This window comes from Balaenoptera acutorostrata, chromosome 15 (assembly GCF_949987535.1).
Source record: "Balaenoptera acutorostrata chromosome 15, mBalAcu1.1, whole genome shotgun sequence".
In the NCBI taxonomy this organism is placed as follows: domain Eukaryota; kingdom Metazoa; phylum Chordata; class Mammalia; order Artiodactyla; family Balaenopteridae; genus Balaenoptera; species Balaenoptera acutorostrata.
The window spans coordinates 61,629,319-61,656,179 of record NC_080078.1 but is presented as its reverse complement, the minus strand read 5'-3'; the positions used below and the strand labels follow the sequence as shown (position 1 = coordinate 61,656,179).

Genomic DNA, 26,861 nt, shown 5'->3' with positions numbered 1-26,861 from the left:
GGATGGATTTATATAACCAATCTCCTTTCACTGAGCACTGAAGTTATTTCCATTATTTTGCTATGATAAATAACGCTGGACTATATTAATCTTTGCTCACATCTTTGGTTATTTCCTTAGTAAATTTCTGGACTGCTGGGCATGCACATCTTAACGCTAACTCACTCATAATTGTGCAGTTAGGGGAACAGAGAGGGAAATGGGCTTGCACTGGCTCACACAGCGCGTTAGCTGAAGTCGGGACTAGGAACCAGCTGGGGACCAAGAGAAAGTCCCGGGTGAGCAAGGAAAAGAATTAGGTGCCTGAGCTAAAGAGGCTGCCGGAAGAACCTGAGGCCACTGGGGAGGTGAGCGGCGGGGAGGGGCTGCGGAGCCGGGGTGCTTCCTCGCCCGGCCGAAGCTGAGCGGTCGCCTGGCAACGCGGGCCGCGCGGCGTTCGAACGGAAGAGAGAAACCAATCAGGATTTCCAGGGCAAACCATTCCGGTGTCGGGGGTGGGAGTGGGGCGGCGCGCTCACTTCCCCTTCCCCTGCGCCCCAGGACCTTCGCTCTGTTGGGGGCCTTGGGACAGTCAGGTCCCCCGGCTTATCTCAGTTAAGGAGGACAGCTCCGAAGAGGCCCCGCGGGTCCTCACGTGGGGCTGAGGCCTCCCGAGCCGCGTTGGGTGCGGCCATTCCCCGCCTGGGTCCGAGCTGTCAGCCTCCTCAAGACCCGCACTGGAGGAGCCGGACTCGCCTAGCGTGGGCTCCAGGTGAGGGCACGGGTGGTCCGGGGCGCGAGCCCGGGTCTGGGGGGGGGGGCTCCATTCACCGAGCGCCTGCGGTGCGCGTCCTCCCCGAGTCGTACCTGCCGAGAGGTTGTGGTACCCCATTTCACAGATGAGAACGCTGAGGCCCAGGAAGGCAAGTGTCTTGCTCAGGCGAAGTCTGGCAGAGAATCCGATTCAGGTCCTTCTGCTCCATCTCTCAGCCTCTAGTCTGGGTAGATCTAGATTTACCTTGAGAAACCCAGACGGGTAACCGGTGGTCACTTTCTTAGCCTCTTATCAACCGGAACATGGCCAGTAGAGCCCTGGCTGCATCCCCTCCCGGCTGCCTCTTCCCCGCAGCGTCCTGGGGTCTCCTCCAGGGCATCTGTCTTCACTTCTCCGGAAAGCCAGCGGGTGGATTTAGGGCTCACTTGGGATCCTTCCGCTCACGGGGCTCTGAATTACAGTGCTGTCCCTCTCAGAAAAAAGAGCTGGGGGGATCGGGAGGGACTGACATTCCTGAGCTAGGTGCCAGGTCAGCAGCTGATGGTTTGGTCCTGGACTCTTGGACCTTTGGCTGTAGGACTCTTGGGAATCTACCCCAGGTTGGGGGAAAGGGTAGAGGCACACCCTCAACGGAAGACACTAGTCACCAGAGACTTTGGAGTTGGGGGTGGGCCCGGGACCCCTCCTGGTAGAGCATCTGACCTGTACCAGTCCTTGCTTCCTGGGGAGTCCCCACCACAGGTTGCTATTGTTGTTTTCCTTTTGTAGGTGGGGAAACTGAGGTTCTAAGAAGTTAAGCCCCTTGCTCAAAGTCACATGGTCAGACTTGGCAACTCTGGGGCTGGTTCCCAGTCTATCTGGCTTCCATCTTAGAATCCTAGACACTCAGAATTGTAGCATCTGGGAGTCTTGAATCTCTTCAAGGGGAGTTACTTACCCTCTCTCCTCCAAACCCGTCTCCTGGCTTTGGGTAGAGGAGCTCTGGGAGATCAGAAAGAAAACAAGTCTTTCCTTCATTCTTTCAACAAATATTTACTGCCTTCCTATGCCCTGCCCTCCGCTTTGTCTATTTTGTTTTTCTCAGTCGCGTTTACCCCATCTGATGTCATATAATTTCACTTATTAGCAAGTTTATTATCTTCCCTGACTGGAATGTGATACAGGGAGGGGCTAGGGTGAGACAAATGAGGTAGTTGCCTCCAGTGCAAAATTGAGGGGTACCCAAAGCCCCAGTAATCAAATGACTAAAGCTAACATTGATCATTTGCTCTGTGTTCTGCTGGTGGGAGACCAACTGGTATGGCCTCCATGGAGCACAGTCCCCCATCTCTGTCACAATTACACATGCATCCCCCTGACCTAGCTGTCCCACTTCTAGGCAGAATGACGTAGGCACAGTGAGGCTGCAGTGTGGTTTGTAATAGAGACTAGACACACACGCTCAATGGCCATCGGTAGGGGCTGATGGGCTCTTTATGTACTGAGGTAGCACAACATATATTAAGTTTATTAATAACATTATAATTAATAATATGTTAATAATACGTATTATTAAGAACAACATATATTATTCAGTGAAAGAGCAAGACGAAAACAGTGCACAGAGCATGTTGCCACATGTATAAAAAATAGAAAGAATATATGTCCATAATTGCTTGTATGTGCCTAAAATCTCCGTGGAAGGACATGCAACCGTTTGATCACATGATTCCTGCAGGGAGGGAACTGGGTGGCTGGGGATAGGAATGGAGGGAGTTTTTTTTTTTTTTTAAACTTCATTCCCTTTATAGCTTTTGAATTTTGAGCCATGCACATGTATCATCTGGTTGAAAAAAGTATGTATGTATGTATTTTAGATTATTTATCTAATCATGAGACCACTGCCCTGTCTGTGATCTGTCATTAACTTGCTTGTGACTTTGGGCAAGTTTCTTCACTTCCTTGGGCCGAGAAAAGAAGCCATGATGGTGAGCTCAGGCCCAGGCAGAGGGCAATCTGGGCCAGGAAGTGGGCTAGGTTGTGGGTCTGTCCCAACCCCACCTTCCCTACCCTATCCTGCGTGCCAGGCCCTTCCCTAAGGCTTTGCATGTGGTATCTCTCTTACTCAGTCTCCACTGCAAGTCCCTTTGTCCTCATTTTGCAAGCTCAGGTGCAAACCTGAGGCCCAGCGGATTGAGTTGGTGGATGTGTGAGGTCGTGGGCCAAACAGTAGATCGCTGTCTTAGGTGGCTGCACCCACACCCCTCCCACAGCCTGTTTGCCTCTCCCTTCCTAAGGTCTGTGCAAGGTTGCCCTGGGCAAGGCTGACTCCAGGCAAGCCAGGGCACGAGCATCTGGGAAAATTCCAGAAATAGTGTGGGGTTTGGTGTGGCCCTGGAGGATGCCCAGCTGGGTGTCTATGACCCTGACAGCTGGGCTGAAATCGAGCTGGGCTGTCCTACTGGCTGGCTGTCTCTGCTGCCAGGAGCCTTCCTGAATCCCTCTGGGGCAGGAGAGGGCCTCCCTGTCTCCGCCCAAGTCTGGGCCGAGCTTCTGCTGAATAGAATGAGAAGCAGGTGGAAGGGAGGGGTGAGGTGGGAGTGCACGATGTCATGAAAATGAAAAACATCAGAAACCACACCTCCTGCCCCCTTAGCAAAAAATAGAAATCCCTGACACCTCTTGAGCCCTTACTGTGTGCTAAGTACTTTACAAGTATGAACTCCTTTAATTCTCTCAATTCTATGGTGTATGGTAGTTATTACTGCTGTTATTTTCTCCTTATGAAGGGAAACTGAGCACAAGAGATGTTTAATAACTTGCACCTAGAGCTGGAATTGGAATCCAGGGAGTCTGGCTCCAGACTCTGCACCCTCTTTTTTTTCTTTTTCTTTTCTTTTTTTTTTTTTTTAATGTATATAAAATACAATTTACCATTTTAACCATTTTTTTTTCTCTCCTCACAGCTTTTAAGGATTGCTTTTTTTAAAAAAATTATTTATTTATTTATTTATTTATGGCTATGTTGGGTCTTCGTTTCTGTGCGAGGGCTTTCCCCAGTTGCGGCAAGTGGGGGCCACTCTTCATCGCGGTGCGCGGGCCTCTCACTATCGCGGCCTCTCTTGTTGCGGAGCACAGGCTCCAAACGCGCAGGCTCAGCAATTGTGGCTCACGGGCCTAGTCGCTGCGCGGCATGTGGGATCCTCCCAGACCAGGGCTCGAACCCGTGTCCCCTGCATTGGCAGGCAGATTCTCAACCACTACACCACCAGGGAAGCCCCATTTTAACCATTTTTAAGTGTACAGTCCAGTGGCATTAAGTTCATTCACATTGTTGTGCAGCCATCACTAATGGAAACTCCATACCCATTGAACAGTAGTAATTCCTCATTCTCTTCTCCCTCCAGCCCCTGGCAATCACCTTTCTACTTTCTGCCTCTATGAATTTGACTACTCGAGGTACATCATATAAGTGGAATCATACAGTATTTGTTCTTTTGTGGCTGGCTTATTTCACTTAGCATAATGACTTCAAGGTTCATCCATGTTGTAGCATGTGTCAGAATTTCCATCATTTTTAAGGTTAAATAACATTCCACTGTATGTATATACCATATACCACATTTTGTTTATTTATCTGTCAATGGACACTTGGGTTGTTTCCACCTTTTGGCTATTGTGAATAATGCTACTATGAACATTGGTGTACGAATGTCTGTTCAAGTCCCTGCTTTCAGTTCTTTTGGGCATATACCCAGAAGTAGAATTGCTGGATCCTATAGTAATTCTATTAAAAAATTTTGCCTAACCGCCACACTGTTTCCACAGTGGCTGCACCATTTTATATTCCCAACAGTGCACAAGGTTTCTAATTTCTCCTCATCCTCATCAACACTTGTTATTTTCTGGTTTTGTTTGTTTGTTTGTATGTTTGATAATGGCTGTCTTATGGGTGTGATATGGTATCTCATTCTGGTTTTGATTTGCATTTCCCTAATGATAAGTGATGCTGAGCATCTTTTCTTGTGCTTATTGGCCATTTGTATACCTTCTTTTGGAGAAATAGCTACTCAAGTGAGTCTGCATTCTTAGATTTGTAACCTCTGAGAGAAGTGGTCAACATTCAGTCTGGGCTGATGAAGACCTCACCCAGGAGTTGGGCATTGGAGCATCTGTTTCGTTGAATAGTTATCACAGCTCACATTTTGGTGGCGCTTGTCATGTACAGGCCTCACACTGGGAGGGAGGCACTGTTAGGGATCCTGTTTTACAGCTGGGGAAATCAAAGCATGGAGAAGTTAAGTATCTTACCCAAGTTTCATAGCTAATCACTGGTGGACCTGGGATTTGAACTCACTCAGGCTGGTCCTAGAGTCCATGCTACAGGGGTGTCCAGGGCGCTGGAGTGGAAAAGGGCATTGCCGGCAGTGGACCCAGCGTGTGCAGAGATTTGGATGTGGCAGCTTTGGAGGACAGACAGGGCTCAGCTAGAGCTGTCTGGATCCCAGCTTGAATAGGGACTCCTGGAGGCTGGAGGAGGAATGGGACAGGTGGGGGAAGGCCTGGGTCAGGGTTTGGGGGTGGGAGGAGGCTTGGTGCTGAGGGGCCTTGGTCTTTGAGGTGGCCTGGGTTTTAGTCCTGCCACTTGGTCAGTGGCATCCCCTCTTGTGCTTTGTCACTGGAGGAAGGAAATATGGAAGAGTGTGATGGAGTTCTTAGCCCAATGGGCGAGATAGGAAACAAGTGATAGTGAATATCTAAAATGACAGGGTGAGATGAATGCTTGGAAGGGAACAGACTGGGTAGGAGAGTTGGCAGGAGCCTCAGGGTGGTCAGGGAAGCCTCGCTGAAGAGGCGAAGAGGGAAGAGGTTCCAGGCAGAGAAAGGATGGTGCAAAGGCCCTGAGGCAGGAAAGACCTTGGTGTGCTCAGGAACAGCAGGGAGGACTCTATGGCTAGAGCAGGAAAAGCTGGAGATGAGGTGGGACAGGAGGGCAGGGCAGGGACTGGATCTTGGAGGGCCTGAGGGCCAAGTGGAGAGTTTGGATTTTATTCTCAGGAGATGGGGAGCCTTGGGGGCTGGGGCTGGGGTGGTTTAAGCAGAGCTGTGATGACATCAGATTTCTGTTGGGAAAACATTGCCATTATTGCCCTCATTTTATAGCTGAGGAAACAAGACTCAGAACCATAGCCAGGGAGTGATTCCTAAGGTGGCTTCTCCCTCTGGGGCCCAGAGAGAGAGGCTATAGATTCCTTAGGAGTTCCCCAGTGAGTGGCCAAAGCCCAACACTGAGGACTGTCTTCTCCACACCCCTGCCCCCCAGACCCGGGCCTGGGTTCAAGTTCTGGCTCTGCCATTTACCAGCTGTGTGACCTCAGGCAAGTGGCCCCACCTCTCCATGCCTCAGTTTTCTCAACTGTAAAATGGTCATAATAGTAGTATCTACCTTATAGTGTAGGTGTGAGGATTAAATGTGTTTACACATATAAAGAGCTTAGAACAAATGCCAGGTACAAAGAAAGCACTTGGAAAAGGTCTTACCCATTTTATAAAAATTGTCACTGTTGTCTTGCTTTTACTACTGTTAGAACCTAACTGAGCACAACCACTCCCCCTAACCCTTCCCCACTGTTGCCTTAGTAGAGGGCTAGGCAGGGACCCAGCAGGCTGCTGTTGAGAATGATGGTCTTGTCACCTCCCTTATCCCCCTAAAATCAGGACCCAGGGGCTGGAAGTGGCTTCAGGGCTGACTCACTCCCAGGTGGAGGAGAGCTGTTCCTTGAGTCACTTCCTGTCCCCTCATGTCCTCCACCTCAACCCTGGTGCAGCCGCTACCAGGCACAGACATGGAAGTGGGCCCTCTTTGACCTCCCCGGGGCTCAGGTCGGAGCCCAGTGCGCAATTCCTTCTCTGGGCCTCAGAATCCCAGTGGAAACTGGCTTAATCAAATGTCCCACCTGAAGTGACATAATAGAGCCTGGGCTGGCAGAAGAAACAATCACCTCCCTCCCAGGAGTTCCTTCCTGCAGGGCTACAGTCTCTTCATCTGTAAAATGGGGATCAAATAGTTCCTCCCTCCCAGGGCGGTCCAGAGATTTAAATAAGTACAGTGTCTGGCACTCAAAAATTCTAGTTATTATTATTTCTATTATTGCTGTCCTTACTAATGTTTACAGCTTGCACAAAGCTTCTACAGGCTCTCTCAGGCTCTAAGAACTCACACTGACCTGGCCTGGAAGGTGGGGCTTTCCTTTATTGACAGAATGGAAGGCCAGAGAGGTCCAGCAACCTGCTTGGGGACACACAGCTAGAAAGGGGTGGCATTAATTAAGGCTTGGTCTGGGGGGAAGTGCCCAGGTTGGACTCTCCAGGGTGACTTTGGCAACTGACTCAGCCTGTCCCAGCCTCAGTTTTCCATTAGTCAAATGTGGATAATAATAGAGCTCCCCTTGTAGGGGTTGTTGGGAAGATTAAAATGGGTTAATTAACACCAGGAGAAGTTAATACATTAACTGGTGGTCATTGTGGCTGTGAGAAAGGGGGACTCAGTTTTTCCATCTCCAAGATGGGTGCGGTTGCCTGAGCTGGCCACTAAGACTCTGTGCGCCAGACGTGCGGGCCAGTGCAGCTGTGGGATAGGTGGGCCTGGCTCTCGGAAGAGCTTCCTGGGGTAGGCCGGGGGCGGCTGGGGTCGGGTCCCCGCCGCTGCCTGGCTTTCGTTCTCCCTTTTCGAGTAATACCTGGGCCGGCGTGTTCACCTGCCCGGGGCCGGCCGCCGGAAGTTGCGCAAATGCGTGTTACCTGAGCCCAGGTGGGCCGGGCCGGAGCAGCGCAGAGCGGCGGCAAGGGCGCAGCCAGGTACGTGCGGGCCGGAGCCGGGGGCACCGGGCCGGGGTCGGGGGCTGGCCGGGCACCTCTCCCTCCTCCTCGGGGAAGGCGGGGCCCGGGCAGGGCCTCACCTTCAGGCCTAGACGAGGCTGTGGAATCGTGCCATCAGCTCCCTCATTTAAGAGCCAGGACAAGCCGGGCTCAGAGAGGGGCGGCGAGCAGACAGAATCACAGAGCATGCCGCCGGGCTCTTGGCGTCCTGCGCCGCTGGGAGTCTCCAAGATTGCCCCCAATTGGGAAGGGCAAAAGCCAGACCAGGGATCCGTGCTCACCGTACTCCCCCTCCGCAGCCACCTGAGGCTGACGCCAGGGAAGCCGCTGGGGAGTGAGCAAGGTGAGGCTGCGTGCCCCGGGGATGCCAATGAGAAGGGTCCGGGGCCGGCGCTTCTGCGGTCATTTGTGGGTAGTGTTTGAAATCCGCGGGTGGGGCGTTGGGCGGTGAGAGGAGGCCTCAGAGAGGACACGAGTCCCACGCGGGGACCGGGACCCTGGCTTCAACTTGCAGGAGCCACAGCACGTCGTGCTTTGCCCACCTGTGAAATGAGTCTTGTTCACTGATTAGCCTCCTTTGTCCGCCGCTTAGGCTCGGGCAGACTCTCCTGGAGAATGCTTAGAGACCCCTGCGAGAGGGGCGGTCTCAGGAGTTAGGTCAAATTCATAATAAAAACAAGGAGCCCAGTTCATGCAGCGCCGCCTTTTTAACAGGTGCTGAGGAAAGTCCTCAACTTGTTTTTATCGCTCCATGCTCATGGTGACCTGGAGGATCGGGAAGGTGTATTTTTAACAGCATTTCACACATAAGGAAACCAAGTCTGGAAGAGGCGCAGCTGCTTGCGCAAGGCGCACAGCGGGCGAGGGGGCCAGCTCCGGGCGAGACGGCCAGCGGCCCCAAAGCCGGGCTTGGCTTCTAGCATCTGTCCGGGTCCCGCCGGAAGAGCCCCTGGGGTCTGCATGTCCGGCCGGAGGGGGTGGGGGCCTGAGCCGGGTGGAGGGCGGAGGGGGGGTGTCGCAGAAAGTTTGCCCTAGCCCTGCCCATCTGACCTCCTTCCTCCTTCTGTTTCCCGGGATGGTGCCCGGGAGGAAACCGCTGCCACCAACGGGTTGGACTGGTTTGGGAGGCGGCGGCCGGGGGGTAGGGCAGAGACTAGCTACATTGACAGGGCTCAGCAAGGCTGCCTTTCCCGTGACCCTTCCCTCCTGAGGTCTCCTTGGGGGTGGGCCCTGAGTGGGGCAGCCTTTCTCTCCCACCTACTCTATCCCTTCTAACTCGGGAGCAGCTCTGGCTCTGGGCCAACAGCCTCCAAGGTTCTATTGTCAACTTGCCTTTGCTGCAGAGGTCTCAGACTGGGGGCTGGGGGCCAGACTGGGGCGGGGGGCAGATATGTTTGCAGGCATGTTTTGTTTGCCCTGTCCATGCACTGTTTTTAAAATTATTATTATCAAATATGCTAAGAATCTAGAGTTTCCATGCACTCTGGATTCCCAGCTTCCTAGAACATTCTATACCTACCATCTTGGACCCATATGCCTGCAGTAGGGTGGGTAGGCCCCTCTCTAGCTTATCCCTGGTCTGCCTGCTTACATTTGGTCCCCATAGGTATTTCAGCTCAGTAAAAATTTATTGACTGCCTATTATGTGTAAAGGGCAATATCTTGAAACTGAGATACAGTGAACAAAACAGACACCCCCCCCACCCCCACCCCCTTCATGGAGCTGTTTTAGGAGAATGTGAGCAACAATGAGTAAAACTATTCGTTTTTTTTAGATAAGTGAATTAGGCTTCATATGAATTTGTGTCTTATTTATCGTCTCTGGGACCTAGGTTGGTCACTTCTTTGAGTCTCAGTTTCTCCATCTGTAAAAATGAGGTGACAATGACCCGTATCCCAGACTTGGAAGATTACAGGAGAGGATGGTGTCAAATGTCTAGAAGACAGATTCCTCTCTCCCCTCCGCAATCCAGACTCTTCCCTCCTGGCATTCTGGTTATCTAGGTGGGGCTGTCCAACATAGCTTTCTGCTATGGCTGGAAATGCTCTAATCTGTGCTGTCTAGTATAGTGACCACTGGCCACATATGACTATTGAGCCCTTAAAATGTGGCTAGTGTGATTCAGGAACTGAATTGTGTGTATTTACTATAAATTTAAAGTTAAGGCTGAGTAGCCATATGTGGCTAGTGGCTGTTGAATTAGACAATACAGGTTTAGATGGCCTGAGCTACAGGTCCTCTTGAAGATCACCTAGACAGAGTCCCTTTCCCCCATTTTACACATGAAAGGGTTCAGGACTTGCTCTATGGGTTTTCTTCTGGCCCATCTCCAGGGGACTGCGGGGGGCACTTTGTGGCTCTAGCCCTTCCTTGGAAAAAGGGACAGGGGTGGCCTGATGGCTGGGGTACTGGGCCCTGATGCTGAGGTGATCATGTGGAGACTTGTGCATCCAGATGTGAGCCCTCCTGCCTATGCGTGTCCATCCTACTGCTGCTGGCAGATCCAGAGTCTGCTGGATGCTTCTAAGCAGGGCTGTGTGATCTTGGGCATTTCCAGCTTCTCTCAGAGCAGCATAGCTCAGGGCTGACGTTTCCACCTGACAGGCATCCATGGATCACTGTGGGCCTGGCATTGGAATTTCATACTGGAAGCTAATGGGTGTCTGGACTCCACTGGGGCAGGGGTGGGGACTTTCTACACTCCTCCTCCACAAGCTCTGCTGCTATGCCTGGGGCCTGGCATGTCTAGGCGGGTGGCACAGGGCAGCTTCCTGCCTGGGTGAGTGTGGGGTGGAGGTGGTACCAGGCTTCCTGTGGGTATTACAGGTGGGGTGTGGGGTTGGAGCCCTTTCTCTTGGTCACTCAACCCCAAGACTCCTGCGCAAGCACCTCCCTGCTTGGAGGCAAGGGGCAGAGCCACCAACTTGCTGAATTAGGTTAATCAAGCTCGCCTCCCTGGGGTTCAGTTTACCCATTTGCAAGATGGAACTGTGAAGAGGACCCACTAAAGTTGAGCCGGCTGGTGCCCAGCACTCAGCCTGGAACCCCCTTTGCTTCCTTTAAAACGTGCCATGTCCCGTCTTTTCTGCACAGGCTGCCCGTGTCTTTCTTCTTTGGCACCTTTTTTTTCCTCTCTGCCTCAGCTGGGCTGGGCCCTCGGAGAAGGAGGGGGGGTGGGCGGAGCCACAGGGCCGTGAGCGGGTGCTTTCTGCCTGCTGATTGGCTCTCTGTGAATCAGAGGCGTGGCCTTTACCTTTTAATGGGGAAGGCGTCTTCAGCCTCCCTCAGTCTTTGCTGAGCCTTTGTCTGAGTGTGCTCTGACCCTTTCTTTCTTTCCTCCCCTGCAGCCGTTGCGGTGTCCAGCTGCCAGCTTTCTGCCTGGATCTCTGTCTCCTCATTTCTCCAGTCTCCTCAGACAGAAGCCCTCGGGGTATGTAACAGCCATGCCTGTGGACACGCTGACTCCGGGAACCCGAGACACCCCCGCCCTACCTTTCCGCCTACAGACCAAGGTCCCCGGCTACCTGCTACAGCGGCCAGCAGACTGTGGAGCCCGGAAACCTAGTGCTGTAGAGCGCCTGGAGGCCGACAAGGCCAAGTACGTCAAGAGCCTGCATGTGGCCAGTACCCGCCAGGAACCTGTGCAGCCCCTGCTGTGCAAACGGCCACTCTTCAGTGCTGGAACTCGCCGCACGGTGCTCACGCCTAGCCGCCGAGTCCTGCCTGGCCCCGGCCGCCGGCCCCAGCTGGACCTGGACATCCTGAGCAGCCTCATCAACTTGTGTGATAGTCCTGTGTCCCCTGCTGAGGCCAGCCGTACCCCCGGACGGTCAGAGGGGGCCCGCCAGGCTCCCCCAGCCACCCCCCCACGCCCACCACCCAGTATTGCTGCAGTCCGCCGAGTGGATGTCCTTCCCCTGCCAGCGTCACCTGCCCAGCCCTGCCCATCACCAGGCACTGCCGCCACCTCTAGCCCGGCCCGGCCCCCAGGTTTGCAACGCTCCAAGTCAGACCTGAGTGAGCGCTTCTCCCGGGCAGCAGCTGACCTGGAGCGATTTTTTAACTTCTGCGGCCTGGACCAGGAGGAGGCACGGGGATTGGGTGTGGCCCACCTAGCCCGGGCCAACTCAGACATCGTGTCCCTGGCTGGGCCCAGTGCTGGGCCGGCTAGCTCCGAGGGGGGCTGCTCCCGCCGCAGCTCTGCCACCATCGAGGAGCTGGCTCGGGAGCGCGTCCCCTATGGTGTGTCAGTGATAGAGCGCAACGCCCGGGTGATCAAATGGCTGTATGGGTTGCGACAAGCGCGGGAGACTCCAGCAGCTGAGGGCTAGGCCTCCATGGGACTCGACATTCGCCATGGGACAGATCTTAGAGAAGCCATAGGCCCCTTGACCTCTCCTGCATCCATTCCCTGGCTTGGGGCAGACCAGAGGCTGCTGCCTCGTGTGAACTTGCTATAGAGGCAAAGGCTCAGAGGCTGGACCAGCATCCATCTGACAAGGACTGACCCGGAGAGAGTTGGCTCTTGACTTTGGACTACCGCCTACGCCTCACATGTAGGGTTTTGACATGGATGTACCGCTGCTTGTAGGTTTGGATTTGGGGCACTTAGCCCTTCCCACTGAGAGTGAGGGACTAAGGGATCTCACCAGAGCTGTCTGCCCAGCAGCTCTGTTTCTTTCTTCCTTCCTTGGCCTCTGTGCTTTACTGACTTCCTCTTCCTTACCCAGTGGGCCTTGGTTCCCTGGGAACTCACCCTGGGGTGGGGGTAGGAAGGAGTGGCCTATCCACATTCTTCAAGGGGCTTGCCAGCCTGGGCCTAGGTGGGTAGACTACAGAAAGGACTGGTAGGAGTCTGCACTGCTCTGACTTCCCTCCTCTTGGTTAATAAACACAAATGCTTGTTTTTCAAGGGCTGGGTCATCAGACTCTTCTGTGTACACAAGGGGAAGGGGTGGGGGAAGTCTTGGGGTGGGGCCTTCAAAACTCAGTGATTGTCCACCCCAGTATCTGGGGGGGGCATGAGGCCAGTGGCTGGCTCTGCCTGAGGCTTGCCTCACAGGGCACCCTCATAACCCCTCTGGGAGGCTAGCTGATGGGCCTCCTTCATAGTGGAGGACGCTGGGTCTGGCCACAGAGTGAATCGGGAAAGAACTGGGAAGAGGACTGGGGACTTGCCCCTGCACCAGGAAGGGGACCTGCCTGGGAAAGGCTGACAGGTACATGGACCCTCCCCAACCGTTAAGTGTTCTGCCCTTTCCCATCCCAGCCCAGTTCCCAAGAGGGCAGGAAGCTCAGAGAGGGCAAGCCCTGAACTTGAGGTCACACAGGTCATCGACTGGAGATTGGAAGTGGAAGTTCTTAGAGGAAGAGGGACTTGAGGTGGATAGCAAAAATGAGTGGCCTTGCCTCCAACTCTAGGTGACCCTCGGCAAGCCAGTCCTCCCTCTGTGGGCCTCAGTGGGAGAGTTGGAGGCATGGTCCTGTTTGGGTTGGGGGAAGGGGAAGGAGGTGGCTGGCACTGGGCTTTGAGGTCTCGGCTCCTTCCCGTCTCCCTCCAGGTTAGTTACCTGCTAGGAGACCCCCGTCCCCCATCCTTGGCTGGTGAAGCAGCCAGGGCCGGGTACACAAAGGGTGAGAGCCTGGGTGGCCTCTGTATCCCCTCTTCCCGTGGGGGGGTGGCAGGGCTGGGTGGTGCTTCCTCTCCCGCAGGCTGCCTGGGCTGCAGCACTCAGAAACAGGAAGCTCTAATGGGGGCCCTGGTGACAGGTTTGATGTAGGTTTTATTTTAAGCATAAAGAGGAGATTTCCGTTGGGCTGTTGACAAACATCCAGGTCAGCCCAGCTGTCTGTCTGTCTGACAGTCCACAACCAGTCCCCAAGGGACTTGGCTGGGCCTGGGCCATTTGGGGAAACAAGGGGAAATCGGGTTATAGAAGAGGATGGTGTTCAAATTCATGAGAATGGAGTTCACCCCTCATGATACAGATGGGGAGACTGAGGCACAGGAGGGGGATGACCTGCCATAGGCTCCCAGCAAGTTTGGCAACGCAGGAGCTGCGCCTCCTGGTCCCCATGTTAAAGGAGTGATGGGGTCGGGGGGATAATCTGGGTAAGCTCTGCAGAGGTCATGTCCTTTGAGGTGTCAAAGAGCTTTCCCTCCAAGGCAACCCAGCCAGAATTTGGTGCTAAGGATTGCCCCTTGCCATGAGCTGCCAGACCCCCAGAAACACAAGAAGGCCGGAGTGTTGGCTGCATTTTACATGTGAAGAAACTGAGGTTCGGGTCACAGGACTGTTGGTGATGGGCTGGGAGACCCCTTGTTCCTGGAGGAAGTTTAAGTGCTGGGCTCAGACCTTTCATACTAAACCTGTCACTGAGTCCTCAAGGTGACTTTTTTATGGTCACCTGAGAAGGTCACCTCTTGTCTTAGAGCAGGGAGGGGTAGTGGCTTGTGGGCTGTCACAGAGCAGGCCTGCACTCCAGCCTGGGGTCACACCCTGGCCTGCTGGACACCCCAGTCACCGGCACTCTGGCTCCTTGATTCCCCTGACACACGCCTCACCTCTCTTCCCCATTCTGGCAGCCTTTCCTCCTAGTCACTGTTGAGCACCTACTGGATGCCCAGCGGTTGACAAGACAGCCATGGGCCCTGCCAAGTCTAGGGGGAGGGAAGGGACAGCCAAGCAGAAACTAGTCATTTACACTCAGGGACTTCTGCCCTAAGACCAGAGCTGTTCCTAGGAGCTGGGCCGGGGGGAGCCGAGAGGAGCATTGGGAGGGTCTGTTGGAAGAGAGCAGGGAGGGATTCTTGGAAGTGGGGAAGGTGCCACACTGAGCCTTGACTTCTCTGACAGGGGCTGCCTGGTTCTGGGAGGGCTTCCCCTCCTCCAGGATTCTGTGGAGGGAGTGGCTAGGGGGTACCCACCGGTCTACCAGCCTCGGGGATCTGCAGAAACAGGCCCTCTATTGTTTTGCCTCCAGTTGGAGTGTGAGGGGCAGTGAGTGGCAGCCGCTGTGTTTCAGGCGCTCTGAGGGCCTGCAGCTGCTGCCCTGTCCCCTGGGGCCGCCTGGCTGCCATAGCAGCTTCCCCAGGCCAGATTGGCCCCAGCTGCCTAGCCCCTAATTAGGCAGAGATGAGATCTGCTCCCTGATCTATTTCCCACCAGCTAATTATACACACGTGGGCTTGGGAGACTGGCAACCTGGCTGGTCACTTCTGTCATGAAAGTGTGATGGGCTCCCTGGGAAATGTACCCATCCCTACCTGCCGGACCTCAGTTTATCCTTTTGACAGAGGATGGGATATAGCAAGGGGCATTGTTCGTGTCCCTGATGAAATGGTTCTGGCTTTGTTAATGAGTTGCTGAAGGGGACCAGGGGGAGGAGACCCCCATCCTGCCTGGCATCCTGTGTCCAGCGGGAGTATGCAGGTCCATCCAGGCCCAAGACAGAAGCCCCATCCAGTTTTTTTTTTAAATTTAATATTATTTTTCAGATAGTATATTCATATATTTCCCCCAAAATTCTATTAAGAAAAATTTCAAACTTAAAAGTTGAAAGAATTATATAGTGAACACTTATATATCGCCTACTAGATGCACAATTGTTAATATTTTGCTGTATTTCCTCTATCAGACATCTATCCATCTATCCATCCATTAAAACAACTTGGTTTTTTTTGAAGCTTTTCAAAGTAGGCTGCAAACATCAGTACACTTCCCCTTAAAGGCACTTCAGCATGCATATCATTAGCTAGAGTTCTGTATTTGTTTATGGTTATTCTTGGGAGTGGGAGGTAAAATTTATATACAGTGAAATGCATAGATCTTAAAGGTACCATTTGCTGAGTTTAGACAAGTACATACTGTACCCCAAACCCTAGTCAGGATATAGAGCCATGAAAAGTTCCCTCACGTTCCTTCCCTGTCAGTTCCTGTCCCCAACTCATGGATGGATCTATATAAATTAAATACTACTAATAAAAACATTCCCTTGCCGTGTACTTCCCACTCCCAGCCCTGCTCCCCAAAGCAACCACAGTCAACTTTTTAAACTATTTCTTCTGGTACTTTACTCCGTATTTCTAAGTAACATTTTTTTTTCCTGCTATTTTCTTGATTATTTTAGGCAAATATTTACTTTCAGATCTGATGTCCCCACAGCGTGGCTTCTGCAGCCTGACTGCCTGGGTTTGAACTCCAGCCCTTCTCCTTACTGGCCAGATGACCTTGGGCAAGTGACTTAACCACCTTATGCCTCAGTTTCCTCATCTGTAAAATGAGAATAATAAGAATATTGAAGTTATTGGACTGTTACGAGGATTCAGCATGTGAAGTGCCGAGAATAAGGCATATCGCCCAGTAAGTGGTCAAAACTCTTTCTTTTTGTAGTTATTATTATCAAGGAAGACAATTTTTCTCACCCTCCTTTCCTTTCAAAATCTACCTTTATCACAATTTTTCATTAAATGATTAATTAATGTTATTTATATTGTGACCATATAAATATTGTTTCTTGCCAAGATGCGTATTACAGTTACATTTCCCTTTTTGTGCAACTCTGTTCTTCCTGGAGTTACTACCTGCTTTGCCTTTCATTTGCTTAGTTTCCTCTGTACTCATCCTTAATTCTCTGACATCCTCAATTTCCCCATAGTTACACATAGAAGATACTTTATTGGTTCCAATTTTCTTCCTGAAACCCTTCATGTGCTTTTTAACAATCCCACCCACCCCTTTCAAAAACAACAATGGAACCAATTTAAAAAATAGAACCTCAAACACAAGTACAATTTGTAAGATAAGCATTTGTGAGCATCCACTCTCTGTCCCTGCTCACATGGGTCTCTAAGAGGAATAAAAACTGAGGCTGTGACCCCACTGCCAGGCCTCTCCATTTACCCACAGGAACCCCTCAGCACTGTCTGCTCACAGCTGCCAACCTCTGGCTTGTCCTGTGCCCTTCGCTTTATTCATCTATTCATTCAGCAAAAGTCTACTGGGTCCTTCTTCACCCCTGGAACTGCACTGGGCAGTGCCAGCAACATAGAGCTTGGGCAGTGTCAACCCATCTCTTCCCAGATTGGCATTTACATTGACATTACATTACATTGACAGCCAGGAGAGTGGTCTGAATAGAGGTGTATATGGGGTTGGGTGATGGCTCTGTGTGTGTGTTTGTGTGTGTGTGTGTGTGTGTGTGTGTGTTTGTGAGACCTGTAGGGGCTAGTGAGTGTTGGTATGGGTGCCAACAGATTTTATATGAAAAGTCATCTGTGTGCATTTATGCGCATATGCTTATGTGCATAGATGTTGTCTGCACAGTGTGTGTTCACCAGGTATATGTATCAGATAGCCCTTGCTGTGTAACAGGCCACCCTAGACCCAGTGGCCTAAAACAACAAATTATTAGTTTATGATTCTATGAATTGGCAATCTGGTCTGGGATCAGCTGGGCGGTTCTGGTCTTACTTAGGCTCACTGATGTAGCTGCAGTCAGCTGGGGCTTGGTGGTCTTGGAGGGCCTCACTCACATGTCTGGCAGTTGGCAGGGTGCTGGGGTGCTTCAGTTCACCTCCAGGAGGCTAGCACGGGATCATTCACATGGTGATCTTGAGGTTTCGTGTTCAGCTCCAATGCATGAGTGCTTTTTAAAGCCTCTTCTTGAGTTATGATTACTAATGTTCCATTGGCCAAAGTGACATGGTCAAGTCAGATTCAAGGGGTAGAGAAATAGACTCCATTTCTTAGTCATATTGCAAAGGGCATGAGTACAGGCATGGAGGAATTTTTGCAGCTGGTTTTCAATTTATCACAGCCTATGTGTGCTGGGTAAAGTACCGGGGGAAGTTCCCACCTTTGGAATCAGAAAAATCTGGATTTTTTGTTGCCACCACTTGTTGTCTGATCTTCGTCAAGTTGCCTCGCCTCTCTGAGCTCTGTAAACTGGATAAAATTGAATGACGTGAGATGGTCTTTGTAAGTGCTTATTCTATTCATTTGTTCATTCATACAACACATAATAATTAGGGCCTACTACATGCCAAACCCTTGGCACGCCCTGGGGAGGTTGCAGTGAACAAAATGAACCAAAACACTTGCCCTTGGGAGGCTTAGTCTAGGTTGCGGACAGACACCAATTGATCATCCCAATAATTTTATAATCACTAAGATTAGGTCCTGAAGGAAGGAGAGGTTGCTGACCTGACCAGGGAGGTCTCGGAAACCTGAGATATCTGAGCTGAGATGTGAAGGATAGGTAGGAGTTAACCAGGAGAAGAGAGGATAGGAGTGGAAAAGGATTCCAGATTGAAGGACCAGCATGTGCAAAGGCCCTGTGGTGGGAGGAGTAGATTATTGGAATAGAGAGAGTAGTTGAGGCTGAACTTGGAGCATAAGGGCCTGACTGTCTGAGGCTATCGAGCCTTTGAACAATGTGAGGGTCTATCTTGCCAGGCAGCCTGAAAAAAAACCCCAAAGGTCTAACAGTGTTCTGCAAGGCCCTCATGACCAGGATCCCTGTTACTCCTCCCCCTTCCCCTTTACCTACTCTGATACAGCCCGCTGCTTCCCTGATGTTCCAGAAACACACTAGACACATTTCTACCTCAGGGCCTTTGTACTTACTATTTCCACCGCCAGCATCTATCCTACCCCAGGTATCCACATGACTCACGCCCTCACTTCATTCAGGTCTCTGCCCACATGTCACCTCCTCAGAGAGGCCTTCTCTGACCCACCCACTCACTGCCCTCTGCAGCTAAACCATCAGCACCCAACAGCCACTAGTTCCCTACCCTGGTTTATTTTTCTTGCTGGAAAAATACTCCCTCCCCCCACCTCCCACCGACACAGTAAACAAAGGCCACATTATATTTCTTGTGTGTGTGTCTCTCACTAGACTGTAGCTCCAGGAGGCATGGGCTCTACTTTATCTAGGCTGTGTCCCCCACCCCTGGGGAACAGGAGGTGTTTCATAACCACTTGTTGGGTGAAGGAATGAGTGAAAACAAGTGAGTGAATGGCATGCTGGAAAGAACTGACTCCTAGAAATTAGGAGATCTGGCTTCAAGCCCCAGCTGGGTGAGCTAGAGAAATCATTCACCTTTCTGTTCCTTGGTTTCCCCAGCTGTGCTGTGAGGTGTTTGTGGTCTCTAGGTTGGTTCTGGGTTTGGAAAGGAAGACTCCAGGCTATGGAGGGTTAGGGCCTGTCAGGGAGGAAGGGAACTGGGGCCCTCCCCATGGCCTTCCTGGGGATGAAAATAGCCTAGCCCAACCCCTAGGTTGGCCCCTTACCCTCACTGTGGTACGCAGCTGGAGCCAGGGGGCTCTGTCTGGAGCCTGTCAGCCTGGCGCTGGGCTGGAATCAGGCCGCCTGACAGCTGGGCCAGGCAGCCCTGAGAGGTTCTTAAGGGCAAACTGGGCCTATTGGATGCCCCCAACCTCCCTCCGCACCTCCCCTTCCTTTCTCAGTGTCCACTGGCAGGGTAAATCCCTTAATCCTCTACATGTCTGCAACCTTTGCAGCTTGCAAAACTCTTTCTTGGTCTGTGTCTAATTTCACTCTTCATGGTAGCTGCTTTACTGGTGGGAGCATTAAGCCTCAGAGGGGACAGCTGCCTCATTGGAGGTTACATAGCCAGGACCTAGTGCAGTTATGGGGGAACCCAGGTCTGGTGCAGCCCTGCGCTGCCCTGCCTGCCTCTGTGTGTGTGTGTCTTGTGTTGTGTGTGTGTGTGTGTGTGTGTGTGTGTGTGTGTAGGGTGGCATTATCATGGTTAAACCTCACTGCCAGTGCCCTCCCTTCACCACCAGCTCCCAGAGTCTCTGATAGGATGGGGGTTAACAGCTTGTGGAATCAAAATGCCTGGGTTGAGATCCCACCTTTGCTGCATCCTAACTGGGTGGACTGTTGTGTTACCACTGTCCCCCACCTCAACGGCTGCCAATAGGACAAATCCCTTAAATCTGGACACCAGTAGGACTAACATTATATGCATTGACCAGGTTTTAAAAAATTGAATTAGTTGCCAGTATTTAAGCATTTAAACAGTTGGAAGAGTCACATAGACAAACCAACTATGAGCATCTATGAGGCCCCAAGCCCCTACTGTGTGCCTGGCACAGAGCAAAGTGCTCCCAGGGGAGCTCATTCCTGGGCATGAGTGCCATTGTGACGTGGGTACCATTTACCACATCCTCCAACGAAGTCTCAGAAAGGTGAAGCCATGTGCTCAAGGTCACATGGCCAAGGAGGGAAGAGGTGGGGAGGGAGGTGAGTTTGAGGGGGCCGGGACCCCAGCACTCACTCTTCTGGGCTCCTTGAGACCGACCCAGTGGCGTTTATTCAGGCAGGTGTGTCACTCCCTCTCTGGGTCTCGGTGTTCCTCTTGGCAAAATGGGATGGGGCCCAGGTGAATGGAGAGGGCCTGCCCCGGCTTAAGGGGCAGTGGGGCCCTGTCCCAGCCCAGGCTCACTCCTGAGAACGGGGGCTCAGTGGGCCCAAAACTTCTGGGTTCTCATGAAAAGTGAGATCTCAAAAACCATTTATTTTATTTTATGTTTTTGGCCGCACCACACGGCTTGTGGGATCTTAGCTCCCCAACCAGGGATTGAATCTGGGCCCCCAGCAGTGGAAGTGCGGAGTCCTAACCACTGGACTGCCAGGGAATTCCCTCAAAAAGAATTTAGGATGTTGTTCTCTTGCTATTTAAATGTGAGCAAGTAACTACTTAAATGTAAAAATACCCCATACAAAGGCTATAGGTATTTATTACGCCATTGTTTGTAATAACAAACAACTGGAAATATGCATCAATGAGGAGTGGTTAAATCAGCTCAGCCCAGCCACGCCATGTCCCATTGCGGCACTGGGAAGATGCACTGCACGCACTGGTGTGGGCTGGCAAGGTACTTGGTTCCATGAACAGAGCAAGATGTGAGACCAGGCACCATGTGCTACGTTTGTGGAAACCAGAATACGTGCCCAAACCCTCTTGTACTGGCCTTCAGTCTCCTGGAGAGCTACACAGGGAACCCGATACACTGGCTGCCTGGGGGGAACTGGCTGGCTGGAGCCAGGGGTGGGAGGGAGACTCACTTCTTCCTCTTTGTACCATTTGAATTTTGAACCATGTGAATGTATTATCTATGCAGAAAAAATAAAAATAAATTCAAAATAAAGTAACATAAAGTAGACGGCAGGAAACCTGAAACAGACAGACAGACAAACCTCAGGCTGCAGGCCCAGTCGGCTCCCCATCTCCCCTGGGGCGGCCACGGCTGCATTCTGGGCTCTGCGTGGCTTGGTTTTGTGGCTCCACCCTCTACCGTAATATTTTGGTTTCCGCACACACGGCACTCACAGGAAACCCCAGCCAATGGGCATCAGGTTCCGGGCTGGACCGTCTGGTGGTGGGCATGACACATCCCTGGGGATGGCGTCATCCAAATGCTCGCGTGATGACACAGCCCCCAGTGGAATGATGGCACTTCCCGCAGTCCCACAAGCCTGGCTGGTCTGGGGTTTGTCTCGCGACCTCCAGGTGGGCGTGTGGACACCGAAACAGCCACCCCCATTAACTAGCTCTGAGCCTTCAGGGACTGAATTCATCCATCTACCCAATAGTCTTTAAGCACCTACTATGTGCCGAATACTCTTCTAGTCACTACAGAAACAGCAGAGAACCAAACAAACAAAACCTCGTGCCCTCCGGTGTGGGGAAAGGCAATACCTACCAGCGAGTGGAAGTGCTATGGAGGAAGAAGAAGCAGGGAAAGGAGGTGGGGCTCTAGGGTTTTTCCATTTTTACTGACGTAGAATTGATATACAATAAAACTGACCCATTTTAGGTATATAGTTTGGTGAGCTGACAGTTGTATACATGTGTGTATCCACCACTCCAGACAAGTTATAGACATTTCCATCCATCGTGTAAAGTTCCCACATGCACCTTTGCAGTCAATCCCCAACTCCCACCCCACTTCCCATCTGGAAAGCTGCTGGTCAGTCTTCCTTCACTGTGGATTGGATTTGTCTTTTCTGGTGTTCACACAAGTGAAATCTGGCTTCTTTCACTCAGCGTAACGCATTTGCGATTCATCCATGCCGTTGCGTGTTAGTTCCTTCTGATCGCTGAGCATCCCGTGGTATGGCTGTCCATGTTTTGTTTATTCATCCAACCTATTGACGGTCATCTGGGGTGTTTCCGCTTTTTGGCCATTACGAATAAACCTGCTATGGATATTCATATACACTCTGGGAGCGGAATTGCTGGGTCTAGTAGGAGGTGTACGTGTAACTTTATTAAAAGTGAGAATTGTGCTTTTAAATAGGGTGGTGAGGGCAGGCTTCACCAGGTGACATTTCAGCAGAGGCCAGAAGGAGGTGAGGGGAGCCTTGTGGGTGTCTGCAGGGAAGAGTATTCTAGGCAGAGGGAACTGGGGGGTGGTGTGTCTGAAGAACAGCGTGGAGGCCAATGTGTTGGGATCAGGGTGAGTGAGGCAGAGAGGCCTAGGAGGTGAGGTCAGTGCGTAACAGGGCTGGATGGTGTCTGGCCCTGTAGGTCATGGTGAAGACATTGGCTTTTACTTTGAGAACCCACGGGAGGGTTCTGAGCAGAGGTGGGACAGGATTGGGCTTGTATTTTAACAACCCCCTTCCCAGATTTCCAAGTGGAGAATGGGCTGTAGGACAGGGAGCAGGGAGGCCAGCAAGAAGGCTAGTGCGATAGTCCTGGTGGGATAGCAGGAGCTGACTGGGGTTAAGGTGGCAGAGGGTGAGGAGTGTCAGATTCTGGGTCTACTCTGAAGGTGGAGCCACCGTGGAAGCATTGGATATGGGAGGTGAGGGAAATAAGGACATGAAGGATGGCTTGGCCCCCAGGTGGCCTTTAGGAGCTGAGAGTTACTGCCAGCCAACAGCCAGCAAGGAAATTTGTAACTCAGGCCAGCAACCCCAAGGAACTGGACTATGCAGATCACCTGAATGAACTTGGAAGACCTTGCGCCTCTGCAACAGAACACAGCCCAGCTGACAGCTTGATTCAGCCTGGTGAGACCCTGAGCAGAGAACCCAGCTGTGCCATGGCCAGACTCTGATCCATAGAAACTGTAAGATGTTGTTTGCAGTCACTAAGTTTGTGATAATGTTTTACTCAGCAGTAGATGACTAACACAGTTATCCTAGAATCCTACAGTGTCAGAGCTCAAGAGATCCTTGGCAACCACTGAGTCCAACCTCCTCTTCTACAGATGGGGAAACTGGGGCCCAGAGAGTAGCTAGGCCTCAAACCCTGGTCCCTGCAGGGAGGAAGTGTCAGGCAGAAGCTGCCCCAGCGCTGGAGGCCCTGCCAGGACCAGCCCCTCATCTCCTAGGAGGCTGCGGTACCAGCTCCCCTGCCAACCCCTCCTCTGTCTGGGCACTGGCCTCCTAGAGAGCTGGCTTCTGGCCACCCCCTGAATACCCTCAGCTCCCGGGCCAGCAAGCTCAGGCAGGTTCCCTGTCAGGGCAGGCCCTGTGCCCAGGAGGGAGGAGCACCCTTGCCCCCAGCAGAGCAGGGCCCAAGGGCATAAGAGCCAGGCCTGAATCTGAGAGCCCTGGGGAGAGGGACAAAGCACAGGCTTAGGTCAGAGGGACCGTGGCTAGAATCCCAGCTCTGCCATTCACTGGCTGTAAGACTCTGGCCAAGGGAAACCCCTTTGCTGAGCTGCAGTGTCTGCTATGTGAAATGGGAGCAGGAATGCCTTCCTCCAGATGGCCAGTGAGCTCAGGTACATGAAACTGTTAGTGGGAGCTCCGTAAATGCACAAATGCACGTCCCCAACCTCTTCCTTCCTATGGGCCTCAGTTTCCCCATCTGCTAATTGATCTCATGCCTTAGACGTGTTTTGGGGGCCCTTTTAGCTCTAACAGTTGACTAGTTTAGGGTTCAAATTCTGGCTCTGCTTCTTATCAGCTGTGGGACCTTGGATAAGTCACTTAAGCTCTCTCAGCCCCAGTTTTTTAACTTGTAAAATGGGCTATTAATAATACACATCATTACCTGAGAGACGCAGGTCAGATACCTAGGCTAGTGTCTCAGAAAATGTCAGCTAGTTTTATCATTGTCATCATTATCATCGTTCCAAGCATGTGAGTTAGGTGGTGCCAACTCGCAGGGACAATAGGGCAGAGCCTCCCAGGGTGGGGGAGGTTTGGTTTCCTTGGAGACAAATGTTTGTGGGCTGGGCCTACAAACATTTCTGGGAAAATAAAACTAGTTCTTTTCCCCCAGCCCTCTGGCCCTGCACCCATCTTGAACCAAGCCTTGAGTATCACAGTGCTTATACACGGCAACCCCACAGGCAGGTTTTGGGCAACAAAAATATGCATTTATTTCTCTTCCCAGTTCTGAGAACCACCTCTTGCTTTTCTTTAGAGGAATACCAGTAGCTTGTGCAAACACCTGGAGGTGGGGATGTGTGTCATAGACACAAACTGGGGTGGGCATCACCACGAGGTCCCCGCTGGCCATGTTTGAATTATGCACGCTGTCCTCTGACCACAGCTAATTCTCAGTTGCTTCCAGACACCTGACTGCAGGCTGGGCAGGCCAGAGTCTCTCCCAGGAATTTGAAACTTGAATGGAGGGCACATAGGCAGAGCCCCTCCCATAAATCCACTGCCAGGCCCTTGGTTAGTCACTTTCTGGTGTTTGTCACCCAACTTCGCCTTGGCCAACATGGTGACTGGGGGGGACAGAGCATTGTGGCGGGTTGAGGGCTGACTGTGGGATGGGGCAGTAACCCTCTGGTCCATGCAGGAAGCTGTCAGTTGCTTCTGCCCGGAAAGAGCACTGGACTCGAAGTCTGGTTCTCCACAACTTTCTGGCTGTGTGACCTTAGGCAAATCACTCAGCTTCTCTGTGTGGTCCAGTGGGATGGGACCACAGGGGACCTCAATAAGCAGATGGGGAAACCGAGGACAAGGAAGAGGAGGGAGGGGTTTTACTTAAAGCCACACAGCAAGTTTAGGACAGACCCTGGAGAGCTCCTGGGTCCTCCAAATGCCAGCCCTGGGGATGGGACAGTCCCTGGAGTAGGAAGCTTGTCTCTAATTAGTGGCAGGGCTTGTTTCCCCCAGGTGAACCTCAGACCCCAAGCACTTCACAGATCACAAATTCCTTTCCCAACCAGTTGTCACATTTGGCCCAGCAATATTATCAATGTCACATTCAGGGGCTGAGCAAACTGAGCCCAGCGAGCCCCAAGACAGACTTGTCCAACGTCACACCACAAGTTCATGGCAGTTTGAGCCAGATCTGAAAAGCCTGTGCTTTTTGCTCTAAATCAGTGTTTCCCAAGCTGGTATTTGGGGATGCACTGGGGGTAGTGGTTAATGAGCTCCCCATAAGAATTTTTAAGTTGCTTGCTTTCATTTTGACAGTAACCCTAAAAAAGTAACTTGCATATATCATGAATCATCTGCATGACCACAGGTGAGTCCTATCTGAGATTGTATTTGGATTTGGGATCACACTGGCATCAAAGAATAACATTTATTGAGAACTAACCATGGGCTGGGTACTGTGTTTTGTACTTTTCATGTAGTATTCATTTAACCCTCACAACAACCCTATAAGATAGGTACTATTATTATCCCCATTTCACAGAGGAAGTTGAGGCACAGAGGGGTTAAGTAATTTGCAACAAGGTCAACAGCAAGTATGGAGTGCAGCCAAGATTGGAACCCAGGCTGACTTTGGAGCCTGTGATCTTGACCACAATGCTTTACCACTGTAACCAGCTCGGAGTGGTGAGAAAAGGCAGGCATGGCCTTGATATGTAAAATGAATTCCTGCTAAGTGAAGGCCATGTGATGCAGAGGTAGAGGGTGGGAAGGAAGTTTTGCCATGGGTAAATTAGAGCCAAGTGGTGGGAGAATAAAGTCAGCAGCACACAGAGTTGGGTGGAAGTATGTGACGAACCCAAAAGAAATGGCAGCACAATTGAGTGTCCCACACTCACACTGCTAGTGACAATTCAGGTTTAGCAAAGCAACATTGTCCATATCACTAAATTAATATTGTTACATTGATGCTGTGACAGTATAACTTAGTGGTTAGGGCTTAAGAGACACGATTCCTGAGTTCAAATCCATCTTCCTCCTTGCCTAGTCCTCAGACTATGGGCAAGTCACTCAACCTCTCTGAGCCTCAGTTTTCTCATCTCTAAAATGGAACTATAATAGCACTAGAAAGACTGCTGGTTCCTTATGCAATTCCCTTCTCTTCTTTTTCTTCGTTGACCAAACCCTGATTTTATTCCTGGTAGCAATGTACCCAGCCAAAACACTACATTCCTAGTCTGTCTTGCAGCTACCTGTAGCTAATGAGTGGAAGTTGTTAAGTGAGGTGTGTTGGAAATATCCTTAGAAGATGCTGATGCAGCTGAGAAGGAACCCAATTTGCTTTTTTTTCTCTTCCTACATGGAACTCAGGCATTAAGGCTGGAGCCCCAGCAGCCATCTTGGATCAAAAAGGACCTGGAGGATGAAACCATATATGGAAGGATGAAACAACATGAAGCCGGAAGGAACCTGAGACATTGGTGACACCATGGAGGCTGCATCAGCCCTGGCCCAGAATGATCTTTCCAGACTTCTTTTTTAAAATAAACTTTTTTTTTTTTGAAAGAACAGTTTTAGGTTTACAGTATTATTGCAAAGATAATACAGAGACTTCCTATATACCCCACACCCAGTTTTCCTTATTATTAACATCTTATATTAGTATGGTACATTTGTCACCATTAATGAACCAATATTGTTACATTATTATTAACTAAAAAGTCCATTCTTCATTCAGATTTCCTCAGTTTTCCCCAAATGTCCCTTTTCTATTCCAGGATCCCATCTAGGACACCACATTACATTTGGTCATCATGTCCCCTTAGGCTCCTCTTGGCTGTCAAAGTTTCTCAGACTTTTCTTGTTTTTGATGACCTTGACAGTTTTGAGGAATACTGGTCAGGTATTTTGTAAAATGTCCCTCAATTGGGATTTGTCTGATGATTTCCTTATAGTTGGACTGGGTGATGTGTTTGGGGAGGGAGGTCACAGACACGAAGTGGCAACCTTCTCATGTTCTGTCGAGGGTAGATACTGTCAACATGACTTAGTGTGGAGGTGAACTTTGATCACTGTCAGGTTCCCTCTGTAAAGTTACTCCTTTTCCCCTCTTCCTATGCTGTGCTTTTTGGATTAAGG

General features: G+C 51.3%; 1 protein-coding gene across 4 annotated transcripts; it reads left to right on the top strand.

The window, feature by feature from the left end:
• Positions 1-488: 488 nt before the first annotated feature.
• Positions 489-26,245, top strand: FAM110A (family with sequence similarity 110 member A). 4 transcript variants are annotated; one of them, XR_009005438.1, is made up of 4 exons: positions 489-751; positions 10,961-12,200; positions 15,744-15,976; positions 26,094-26,245. XR_009005438.1 is itself a non-coding variant. In XM_057529345.1 (2 exons), the coding sequence occupies exon 2, from the start codon at positions 11,057-11,059 to the stop codon at positions 11,942-11,944; it is 888 nt and encodes a 295-aa protein (XP_057385328.1). In that variant the 5' UTR covers positions 7,577-7,591; positions 10,961-11,056; the 3' UTR covers positions 11,945-12,502. The 4 variants fall into 4 exon arrangements, 3 of the variants coding, with proteins under 3 accessions (XP_057385328.1, XP_057385327.1, XP_057385326.1); XM_057529345.1 differs by lacking the exons at positions 489-751; positions 15,744-15,976; positions 26,094-26,245 and adding an exon at positions 7,577-7,591 and having other exon boundaries at positions 10,961-12,502; XM_057529344.1 differs by lacking the exons at positions 489-751; positions 15,744-15,976; positions 26,094-26,245 and adding an exon at positions 7,919-7,955 and having other exon boundaries at positions 10,961-12,502.
• Positions 26,246-26,861: the final 616 nt, after the last annotated feature.